Source organism: Lynx canadensis, chromosome B1 (assembly GCF_007474595.2).
Source record: "Lynx canadensis isolate LIC74 chromosome B1, mLynCan4.pri.v2, whole genome shotgun sequence".
In the NCBI taxonomy this organism is placed as follows: Eukaryota; Metazoa; Chordata; class Mammalia; order Carnivora; family Felidae; genus Lynx; species Lynx canadensis.
The window spans coordinates 152,139,452-152,152,383 of NC_044306.2; the positions used below are offsets into that span (position 1 = coordinate 152,139,452).

At 34.1% G+C, this 12,932-nt stretch overlaps 1 protein-coding gene across 1 annotated transcript; it reads left to right on the forward strand.

Moving 5' to 3' along the window:
* The first annotated feature begins 822 nt into the window (after positions 1-822).
* On the forward strand, positions 823-2,043 carry LOC115512594 (non-histone chromosomal protein HMG-14). Its single transcript, XM_030313777.1, has one exon. It carries the CDS (start codon positions 934-936, stop codon positions 1,237-1,239), a length of 306 nt encoding a protein of 101 aa, XP_030169637.1. The 5' UTR covers positions 823-933; the 3' UTR covers positions 1,240-2,043.
* The last annotated feature ends 10,889 nt before the right edge of the window (positions 2,044-12,932 follow it).

Sequence of the window (12,932 nt, forward strand, 5' to 3'; positions counted from 1 at the left end):
ATCAGAAAGGAGTGGCAGGATATATTTAAAGTGCTAAAAGAAGAAAAATTATCACCAAGGATACTCTACCTACCAAGGACAACTTTCAAAAGTGAAAAGGAGGTAAAGAGTTCCCTGACTAGCAAAAGCTAAATGAGTTCATCACCACTAAGCTGGGTTTATAAGAAATATTAAAGGGTCTTCATTGGTAAGAAAAAATTATGACTAAATATAATCTGTAAAACAAAACAATCTCATTGGTAAGACAAATATATAGGAAAACAATGAATCAATTATTTAAAGATAGTATAAATGTTAAAGACAAAAATAATAAAATCAACTATAATTATTAGCTAAGGGATGCACAAAATAAGAAGATGTAAAATATGACGTCAAAAACATAAAGGTGAAAGGGAGAGAACAGTATAATGCTTTAAAATATATTTGACTTAAATGACTATCAGCTTCAAATAGATGGTTATATAGGTATAGATAGACATGTGTGAACTTAACAGTAACCACAAGCCAAAAACCTACAACAGATTCCCAAAATTAAAGGGAAAGAAACCCAAAAATAACAGTAAAGAAAGTAATCAAACCCCAAGGGAAATGATCAAGAGAAAAAGAAAGGAATAGAGAATTACAAAAGCAACAAGAAAACAATCAACAACATGGCAATGAGTACATACCTATCAATAATTATTGTCAATGTAAATGGCAAAAGACTTCAGGTGGCTGAATGGATAAAAAGCAAGACCCATTTATATACTGCCTACAAAAAACTCACTTCAGAACTAAAGACACATACAGACAGCAAGTAAAATGATTTAAAAAATATATTCCGGCAGCTCCGGCGGCGGGAGGAGCGGTAGCGGCCAGGCAGCCCAGCTTCGCGAAGGCTCTCGGCGCGCGGCGGCCCGCAGGCACCCGGCACGCGCCCGCCCCGCCGCCACGATGCCCAAGAGGAAGGTCAGCTCCGCCGAGGGGGCGGCGAAGGAGGAGCCCAAGAGGAGGTCGGCGAGGTTGTCAGCTAAACCTGCTCCTGCAAAAGTGGAAGCGAAGCCAAAAAAGGCGGCGGGAAAGGAGAAATCTTCAGACAAAAAAGTGCAAACAAAGGGGAAAAGGGGAGCAAAGGGAAAACAGGCTGAAGTGGCTAACCAAGAAACAAAAGAAGACTTACCTGCAGAAAATGGAGAAACTAAAAACGAGGAGAGTCCAGCCTCTGATGAAGCAGGAGAGAAAGAAGCCAAGTCTGATTAGTATCATATCCCATGTCTTACCAGTGGTCCCTGTCTCCCTTCTTGTACAATCCAGAGGAATATTTTTATCAACTATTTTGTAAATGCAAGTTTTTTAGTAGCTCTAGAAACATTTTTAAGAAGGAGGGAATCCCACCTCATCCCATTTTTTAAGTGTAAATGCTTTTTTTTAAGAGGTGAAATCATTTGCTGGTTGTTTATTTTTTGGTACAACCAGAAAATAGTGGGATATTGAATATGGGAGGCTTTGATCGTCTTGGGTGTCAGCTTAACATTCCATAGATGGGGTAGTTTTTATATCCTATAATACCAAGCATACTAAATGGCAATTTGGAGTCAGTCGTGCATTTAATATGTCTTGAACATTTTAAATTACTTCTATTCCCATGTTGTTTTTGGTAGAATTGTTTCCTAAAGAAAACCACTCCTTGATCTTGGCTCTCCCTGTCAGAATTTTGTGCATTCTGTAACATCTTGGTCGTGGTAGTCCAGTTTCCTAGTAACTTTGTTAATGTGCTGTGCGAGATTGAAAATTTGAGTATGTAGCGTATATGACATTAAATTGTGAGTTAATGGGACTTAACAGTGTAACAGCATATCAACATTTGAAGATACCGGTACTTGATATACTGTTAAGGGAAATTTGCCTCCAAATTTTAAGCTGGAAGGTCACTGGAATAACTTTGAGAAAAGAACCACAGCTACATGGTTTTTTTAGGTTTTCGGTACGTACATTAAGAATTATGTACAAATTGAATTGTCTGTACTGATCCTCAGAACAATGAATAAAAACTCAATTATGAAAGAAAAAAATATATATATATTCCATGGGAAAGGAAACAAAAGATAGAACAGTAATATTTATATCAGACAAAATGACTTTAAAACAGACTGTATCAAAAGACAAAGAATGGTACTACATAATGTAAAGTTGTCAATCCAAAGGATATGCCACTTTTAAATATTTATGCAACTAACACAGAAGCACCTAAATATATAAAGCAAATATTAACAGACATCAAGGGAGAAATTACAGTAATACAATAATAATAGGGAACTTTAACTTCCCACTTACATCAACAGATAGATCTAGACAGAAAACCAATAAACACATTGGTCTTAAATAACACATTAGACCAGATGAAATTAACTGATATATATATATATCTATATATATATATATATATATATATATAGAACATTCCACCCACAAATTGTAGAATACACATTCTTTTCAAGTACACATGGAACATTCTTTAGGATAGATTACATATTAGGCCCAAAACAAACCTCAGTAAATTTAAGAAGACTGAAACCATTATCAGGCAACTTTTTTGACCATAACAGTATGAAACTAGAAATCAACTATAAGAGAAAAAAAACTGGAATAAGAAAAACATGTGGAGGATAAACAACTACAATATACTACTAAACAACCAGTGGGTAAATGAAGAAATCAGAGGAAATCAAAAAACAATTTAAGATAAATGAAAATGGAAAGACAACTTTCCAAAGTCTATGGGACATTGCAAAAACAGTTTTAAGAGGGAAGTTCATAGTGATAAGGGCTTACCTCAGGAAATAAAATCACAAATAAACAATCCAATTTTAGAGCTAAATGTGCTATAAAGAACAAAGTTAGTAGAAGGAAGCAAATAAGATCAGAGTGAAAGTAAATTAAACAGGGACTTATAAAACAATAGAAAAGATCAATGAAACTTAAAGCTGGTCCTTTGAAAAGATAAATTATGAAACTCTAGGCAGACTCATCAAGAAAGAGAGAGGAGTCAATATATAAAGTTAGAAATTAAAGGGGAGAGGTTACAAATGACATCACAGAAATGCAAAGGATTGCAAGAAAATACTATAAAATTATATTCCAATAAATTGATCAACCTAAAAGAAAGGGATAACTTCTTAGAAATACACAACTATCTAAAACTGAATTGTGAAGAAACAGAAAATATGAATAGACCAATTAATTACAAGTAACAAAATTAAATCAATGATTTAAAAACTTCCCCAAAACAGGTCCAGGACCAGAAAGCTTTACAGGTAAAATCTACCAAAAATTTAAAGAGTTAGTACCTATCTTTCTCATATTATTTTAAAAAATGAACAGAAAGAATGCTTCAAAACCTTTTAGGAGGCCAAAATTACCCTAACACCAAAACCAGACACACACACACACACACACACACACACACACACACACACACACACACTCTATATCCCTGACGAATAGAGATGTAAAAATTATCATCAATATGTTAGCAACACAAATTCAACAATATATTAAAAAAGATCATACACCATGATCCAGTAACATTTATTTCAGAGATGCAGGAATGACTCAACACCTGCAAATCAATGAATGTAATATACCATATTAACAAATGATAAAAATCATGATGCCAATCAATGCAGACAATGCATGTGACAAAATCCATCATCCATTATGATAAAAACTTGAAATAAAGTGTATATATAGAAGGAACATAACAACATAATAAAGGTCACATGTGACAAACCCACAGCTCACGTCATACTCAATGGTGAATAAATTAAAGTGTTCCCTTTAAGATCGGGAACACGACAAGGATGCCCATTCTGGCCACTTTTATTTAACATAGTATTGGAAGTCCTAGCCAGCACAATTAAACAGGTAAAGGAAAAAAGTAGAAGTCTTCCAAGTAGGAAAGGAAGAAATAAAATGGTCACTATTTGCAGATAACACAACAGAAAACCCTCAAGACTTCCATCAAAAGTGTAGAACTTATCAATGAGTTCAGTAAAGTTACAGATACAACATACAGAAATTTGAAACATTTCTATATACCAATAATGAGCTACCAGAAACAGAAATTAAGAAAACAATCCCAATTACAATTGCATCAAAATGAATAAAACACCCAAGAATAAATTTAACTAAGGAAGTGAAAGACCTACACTCTGGAAACTATGAAATACTGATGAAAGAAATTAAAGATGACACAAATAAATTGAAGGATTTCTGTGCTTATAGATTGGAAAAACAAATATTATTAAAATGTCCATACCACCCAAAGCAAACTACAGATTCAATGCAATTCCCATCAAAATACCAATGGAATTTTTCAAAGAACTAGAACAAAGAATCCTAAAATTTGTATGGGACCACAAAAGACCCCAAATAACCAAAGCAACCTGAGGAAAACAAAGTTGCAGGTATCTTGATCTCAAGTTTTAAACTATACCACAAAGCTATAGTAATCAAAACACTATGATACTGGTGCACATGCGAGTGTGCATACACACACACACGTGCACACACACACACACACACACCTATCAATAGAACAGAAAGTCCAGAAATAAACCTAGGATATGATCAATTTATCTACAGCAAAAGAGGCAAGAATATACAATGGGAAAAAGTCTCTTCAATAAGTGGTGCTGGGAAACTGGACAGTGACATGGAAAAGAATGAAACTGGACCAGAACCTTATACCACACACAAAAAATACACGCAAATGATTAAAGTTTTGAATGTTTAAGACCTGAAACCATAACACTCCTAGAAGAAAACATAGGTAGTAATCTCTGACACTAGTCTTACCAGTAATTTTTTGGACCACTTTCCTCAGGCAAGGGTAACAACAGCTAAAATAAACAGATGGAACTACATCAAACTAAAAAGGTTTTGTGCAGCAAAGGAAACCACCAACACAATAAAAACTTAACCTACTGAATGGGAAGTGATATTTTCAAGTAATACATCCAATAAGAGGTTAATGTCCAAAATATATAAAGAACTTATATAACTTAATTTCAAAAAGCAAACATCTGGATTTTAAAATGGTCAGGGGACCTGAATAGACATCTTTTTCAAAGAAGACATACACATGACCCATAGGCACACAAGAATATGCTCAACATTACTAATCATCAGGGATATTCAAATCAAAATCACGAGATATCACCTCACGAATGTCAAATTGGCTGTTATCAAAAAGAAAAAAATATCGTGTTGGTGAGAATGTAGAGAAAAGGGAACATTTGTAAACTATTGGTGGGAATATAAATTGGTGCAGCCACTGTGAAAATAGGATGGAGGTTACTTAAAAAATTAAAAATAGAACAAACCATATGATCCAGCAATTCCACTTGTGGGTATTTATCCAAAGAAAATAAAAACACCAATTTGAAGACCCAGATACACCATGTTCACTGCAGCATTATTGACATTAGCTAAGATATGGAAGCAACCTAAATGTCCACTGTTAGGCAAGTGGGTAAAGAAGTGGTGTGTGTGTAAGTGTGTATATATAGTCAACCATAAAAGAAATGAAATATTGCCATTTGCAATAACATGGATGGATATGGAGGATATTATGCTAAGTGAGGTAAGTTAGAGAAAGACAAATACCATATGAGTTTACTAACACATGGAATCCAGAAAAAAAAAGAAAGAACATACAAAACAGAAACAGACTCATATATACAAAGAACCAATCGGTGATTACCAGAGGGGAGGGGCTTGGGAAAAGTAGGCAAATTATGTAAAGGGGATTAAGAGCTATAAACTTCCAGTTATAAAATAAATAAGTCACAGGGGTGTAATGTACAATATAGAGACTATAGTAAATATTGTGATAATTTTGGTGACAGAAGGTAATAACACTTCATGTGGGGATCATTTGATAATGTATAAAAATATCAAATCACTGTGATGTACATCTGAAGCTAATAGGATTTTGGAAATCAATTATGCTTCAACAACAAAAAAGGATTATTTAGAGACAAAGGATGCAGATAAGTAATATGATAAATTGACTTACACTCCTAACAAGAAAATGTACTTATTGGAATGTTCACCATTATGTTTTAAAATGTTAAATCAAACTTTCATTTTTTTCCATCATTCTAGAGATATCCAATTATTTGTCTCTCATAATTCATAAATTTAAAGAAAACTGACCTCATTTACATTAATTTATATTTATGTGAATATTTATTTTGAAGTGTTTTTCACCAAGTGCAGAAAACAAATCTATGAAATGGTAAAACAAGTATTGAGTCAGTTCTCTTTAGTCTCTTTATTTTTCCCTTACAATGAAAAGGATGATGTGATAGTATCATACTAATTATTTGAGGATTAAATCTGTATTAAATTAGGATTTAAATTGGATACTAATTAATTAGCATTAACTGGAACCAATTAGTGTTAAATTTTCCCTTTTTAAAAATGAAATTAAAACATTTATATTTTTAGTAACACTAGAACACAACAAAGAATTTGAAAAACATTCAAAATAAAAGTGGAATCTACATTCTCAAGAATCTCTTTTGATACTATTTCCTAGTGTTGCACCATTTTAGAATATTTTGGTTTAAAAAAGAAGTTTGAGATACAGTCTGTTGCACTCTGCAAGTTGCAGCGGAGTATAAGGCAAGAAAATCAGATTTCTGGTGCTCTACATAATATCCCAGGATCCTTTTTCACGTGCTCAGACTGTGGAGTATTACTTCATTGTTTACCTGATATTATTTGTTTAATGCCATTCTTCCTCGTTAGATGGTTAGATGATAGGTGAATTAATCTAGCACAGTGCCTCAATAGGTACTCGATAAATACTTGCTGATTGTTGACGTAACACGCTTATTGACTTGACCCAAATAGACTTTTTAAATTTATAATATGGACATAAATTGCCATCACCCCATAGCATTGTCATATGGAACAAATAAGAAAATAAATTGTTTTAAGAAGATCCAACAATGTCAAGGAATGTAAAGTATTATTATTCTAGTCAACATCACTTTGACAGGGACAAGGTAACTTCCTTTTTTGTCTTTCATTCTAAGCCTAGTATTAATCCCCAGCTGCCATGGGCAAAAACTAAGGACAACTTAAATTTTACAAGCAGCATTTTGCACTTCTAAGGTATTTAAATTCTTTTGGAATAAATTACTGTATTTTGAAAGTCATAAATACTACTGAGTTTTTAAAATTTTTAATTGTTTATTTAACTTTTTTCCCTATCTTCATTGCCCCCTAATGCCTGTTTCCACTGCAACAATTTTCAAGTTGTCTTCCAGCTCGTGTTTCTTTGACTTTGCTAAACAAAACTGTTAGGTGTTTGCCTACCACAGTTTTAAATTTTCTGCTTAGTGTCTATAATTTAGTACATGTGACATTTTTAAGTTTACTTATTCCCCAACTCTAATCCATATTTTCACTAAGAAGTGATGCTTTCCATTTACTATGCTCATTTCTCCCATCTTGCAACGCTTGTCTGTATTTCAAGCTCAATAATATTTGGAGACTTATATCACATCAATATACCTGTTCACTGGGTGATTCCAATTCTAAGGCTGGATCCTAAGAAAATAAGAGAGTTGTGTGCAAAGATGCATAAATGAGGACATTCATTACATGGTTAGTTATCATAGCAAAACAAAATTTAAAAGACTGCAAAAAAGTATGAACAACGTAACCATCCAAAAAAATAAAATATATATTATGAGATATTCTTTTCTCAGAATATTGTGTATCCAATAAAATTACATTTATAAAGAAGGAAGGAAAAATTGTTCCCTACAGGTGTGTTATATGACACTGTTGACAATAATAACAATAATAATGGTTTGTCTATGTTTCACGTTCGACAGCATTTATTGGTGTCTAGCTGAAGACCAATATATCTTTGTTTTTGTTTTTTATTTGTATCTCACTTCAATATTTTTCTTCAATTTCTTTTTAAACTGCAAAATGTCTTCATTGGTATTTTTCTCTTCATATCACATAGTACAAAGTACATTATTACTTTTCCCCCCTCTGGTAGATTGCATTAATGATCCCAATTTTTCTCTAAATCCATTCTCTTTACCATGAAACTTTGTGGTAACTTCCTATGGGGGAAAAGCATAATTCTTTGCCCCTTCGCAGCAACATGTGGCTTGTTTGTGTCAATGAGATGTTAGTTATATAACACAAGCTCTCTTAAAAAGACCTTGTAGAACTAACTAGCCTACAGATCTCAGGAGGAATGAGATACCTAGAATACAGCTACCCAAACTAAGCTTTTCCTCCAAAGCCTAGCCTATAATTGAAACTACATCACATTCAGATGCATAGATTAGTTAAATCAAAATTAACTGAGCCAAATCTAGATTAGAGGAGCCATGACTAACCCTTAGGCATGAGAATAATAACAAATGATTGTTATTTTAGGTCACTAAGTTCTGGGATGGTATTTTATGCTGAATAAACCACTGGTTCAGTCTCACAGCAAAACTGAGTTAATAATAATTTATTTTTGCATATAAAATGTTCATAAGAACACTATATTACAACTTTCAATGCTTCAATAAACTTACCTTATTTTCATCTTATACCTATCTATAATTTCCTGTGATCAATACATGTGCTTTGTATTCAAAAGAAAAAAGTCCATACTTTCTACATCACTGTAACATATAAGAAAACAAACTTCTGAGATATTAGCTAAAAGCTATGTTCTGCTTTCTTGTAGCTTTGACTGTAAATTTTATTTTGTCATATCTGAGAATATAATTGTTAATTATGTTATAGTCAACTATGAGATAAATAATTAATGCTTACAATTATAAATGTTATAATATTAAAGCTTTATAGGTTATGATTCAATGGATCTTAAACAAAGATTTAGTCTTAGGTTTAAACCAAAACTAAATGGGTTTAAATGGGGGCAGGGAGGGGCGCCTGGGTGGTTCAGTAGGTTAAGCATCCGACTGCAGCCCAGGTCATGATCTCACAGTCTGTAAGTTCCAGCCCCGTGTCGGGCTCTGTGCTGACAGCTCAGAGCCTGGAGCATGCTTCCGATTCTGTGTCTCCCTCCCTCTGACCCTCCCCTGCTCATGCTCTGTCTCTCTCTCTGTCTCAAAAATAAATAAAAACACTAAAAAATAAATAAAGTAAATAAATAAATGGGGGCAGGGATACATACAACTAATTTCAAACACGTGAGATGATGGCATTAAGAATAGTTGGCTGGAAATAAATATTTGCTAAATTGTGAAACAATCCCCAAATTATGAGTGTATTGAGAGAGAATCTGACAAATCAGAGTAAAAAAGGAAAAAAATACACATCATAGAAGAATATCACATGTGTCGGTCATGTCAGTAATTCAGAAAGCTTGCATATTATGCTTGCTGGCCTACAGAAAGTTGTCCTCATGAGAGTGACTATGTGGATAGCAAACACATGAAAACACATTTGAAGAATGTTTTACCTAACCCAACTTTGTAGTTTATGATACAAATAGAGCCATATTATTCCACTTAATCACATTGACCTCCTTCTGATCTTACTAGGAAGAAATCCATTATTTTTCTCTTGAGACTACCCTTACCTGCAATCATTTAACAACTCCGAACATGGCTTATTCAATCCAAAATATTCAGTAATGTTTTCAAATATCAAGCAGAGTGACAATTCCACAGTCAATCTCAGTGTTTGCTCACTGTCACCAGGAGTTGCTAATGGACATTGATCACATACAGTGCAGTAGATGCTTGTCCAGTGGAGCAAGTATTCCCTGGCTGAATGTGTAGCAGCATTCCAACCAGTCCTAAGGGTTAACTTTCTTTAAGCTTATGCACCCTTGCTTGCTGACCTAAGTCCCTTGGTTTGTAGCAGAACTAACCCACTTTCCTTGAGATTTTACAGACATCTGGCCTTGAGGAACAGATGACCAGAGTTTCCTAGAAGATAAGGCCTGACCACATTTGAAAATAGCTGCCAATAATGCCAGTAGGTCTGTTCAGGGTCTTGTCGGCATATCATTAACCACCTGAGCACCAGCTCCTCCTGCATTCAGCGTCCACCATTTCCCAGGCCTTCCCCTTGAAAACCCTCTGGCTTTGCCTGGATTGGGAAGACTGTCTTTAGATGTCAGTCCCCCATCTTCCCAGGTTGCTGGCTTCCTGAATAAAGCAACTTTTCCTTCCCCCACGATCATTTGTCTCTTGAGTATTAATTTTTGAGCAGTAAGCTGCCAAACCTGAGTTCAGAATGGTTCTCTGTCCAGTAACAGTTGACGTCCCTGGTTAGACAGCAGATAATTCCACCCTTCAGCCTAAGGTTTATGTCTATTTTTGCTTTATAAACTCATACCCAGAAATTGTTTTCAGAAGAAGACTGTTAGAGCACCAACTAGAGAGAGGCTTCCAGTCTTAACACAAGCTTTATTAAGAAACATTACCTCATGCACATAGTGTTGTACCTGGGGTTTCCAAGCCAAATTTTTCTCTTCCCACATAATGTGATCTTCCAATTATTATGTTATTCTTGTCAGGAGAACTCTTTTCCAGTTCATTAGGCATTTACAAGAAAAGTTGGGCAAATTTTTCTAATTTGAAATGCTAGAAGTGTCTCTTCCTATAAACAGATATCTAGGATTTTCTATACTAATTGAGGTAGTCCCTCATCCATCATCTTATTCAGGAATTATTTACTATGTGCCTACAACATGTTAAGTACTCTTTCATCCTTTGCAGATACAACAGTGTGAATAAAAGAATATCCACTGCTCTCTTGGTGCTTGTGTTCTAGTGGTGGAAACCATAAACAAATAGACTAATACATGAGGAAGTATGAGGCAGTAAGAAGTGCTTTGGAGAACATGATATTTTCATTAATAACTTAGTCAAGAAAGAATGAACCGCGTAATGATAATGGCTAAAGTGTTATTCTGCCAGAAAGTTTTAGCTAGTGTAATAACCCAAAACCTGGAACATGCTTTGTGAGTTCTAGAAGGAGAAAGAAATCCAGTTCTGACGGAGGCCACTGGTTTCTCACTAAACAAGAAAAGAAAAAAAAGAAAAAGACTTGCAAGATTTGCAGGTGATGTGGATCAAAAGGTAGCCTTGTAATAGAACAGGTATGGTCTTATAGACCAAATAATGAGTTTAATTTTGTTAAATGCAATGGAATCCCATTGAAGGGCTTTAAGTAAGACAGTACGTGTTATTGTTTTATTTAAAATAATACTCTGGCTATTTTGTGAAGAATAAATTGTTCATGAGTGAAAATGGAATCAAGAAGAATAATTAGGAGGCTATTATAGTAATTCAAGCAAGAGATAATGGATTTTAGACACTGTGAAGGAGGAGAAAATTGGATAAGATAACTAGCAGGAAAAGTTTTGAAAGTAGCAGTGACAAGTAGTTTAAATTAAGTAAGATAAAATATGGTCACAATGAATAAATAGATGGGAATCTTAGAACAGAGACAGCAAAAATATATACATAAAAATTCAAGAACTGAGAAACACAACGGCTGAAATTAAAAAAAAAAAATCTATCTGATCACAATAGTGGGATGAGGGGTGGAGACTGTAAAAATATAAACATGCAGAAAGACAACTGAATTTGAATTCATATCTCTTTAGAAGTCTAGCTTACAAGATTTAACAATTACTAGAAGCCAGTTCAAAAAACTTCAGAGTACATTAACTTTGTTAATGTACTAAATGGCTATCTAATACTGCCATTAATTCACTAAAGCACTTTTTTGGGCTACTTAATTTATTTTGAATCTTGCTCAAAAAAAAGGGATCAGGAGGCTCACAGACATTAACACAATATAGCAAGATAAGATGATAAAGGGGTGGGGGGAGTAGGAATTACTAGTAATTTGGAAAATGTGATCAAAATGGTAAAGATGTACCCAAAACACTTGATTTAGAATCAGACCTAATTCTGTAACTAATTAGATGTATAATATTGGACAAGTTACATAAAATTGGTGTCTACTTTTCTCATCTATAAAATGGGACTAGTAATACATATAAATAAGGTTAAAAATGTTAGACAAAATGTATGCAAAATACCAAGAACCTATGGGTGTAATCACTGATGAAGAATAACTCTTTAAAACCATCTAATAATGATAATATTGCTATTGTTTTTGTTTATAATTTAGACACTAGTCTATAATATAGCATCTTGTAACGCATACTAATATGTACAATAGTGAAAATTGTTGATCATATGCTCTAAAAACTACTTGACATGTCAAGGCTGCTAATTAAGGAAGGATTTTTTTTCTTTAATCATTATCTAACTTGAAATCACTGAAATCCTTTTATAAAAGTCATGGGAAAATTACCATGAAAACCCTATTAATTTGTTTTGAGGTGTTATAAGACTGTTAAAAATTATCTTAAAATAACAATTTGAGGTACATGTGGGTGGTTCAGTTGGCCAAGTGTCTGACTTCAGCTCAGGTCATGATCTCATGGTTCTTGAGTTCAAGCCCTGCATTGGGCTGTCTGCTGACAGCTCAGAGCCTGGAGCCTGTTTCAGATTCTGTGTCTCCCTCTCTCTCTCTGTCCCCTCCCTCTCCTTCAGAGATAAATAAATATTAATTTTTTAAAAAAAATAACAATTTGAGGAGCACTTGGGTGGCTCAGTCAGTTAAGCATCCGACTCTTGATTTTGGCTCAGGTCATGGTCTCACAGTTCCTGGGATGGAGCCCCACATTGGACACTGTGCGGACAGCATGAAGCCTGCTTGGGATTCTCTCTCTCTCTCTGCCCCTTCCCCTCTGTCACTCTCCCCCATTCAAAATAAATAAATCCTTTAAAAATAAATAAAAATAACAATTTGATTTAGGCATTTTCTGGTCATATATTAAAAAATACTGATTTTATGTTTAGTTGCCT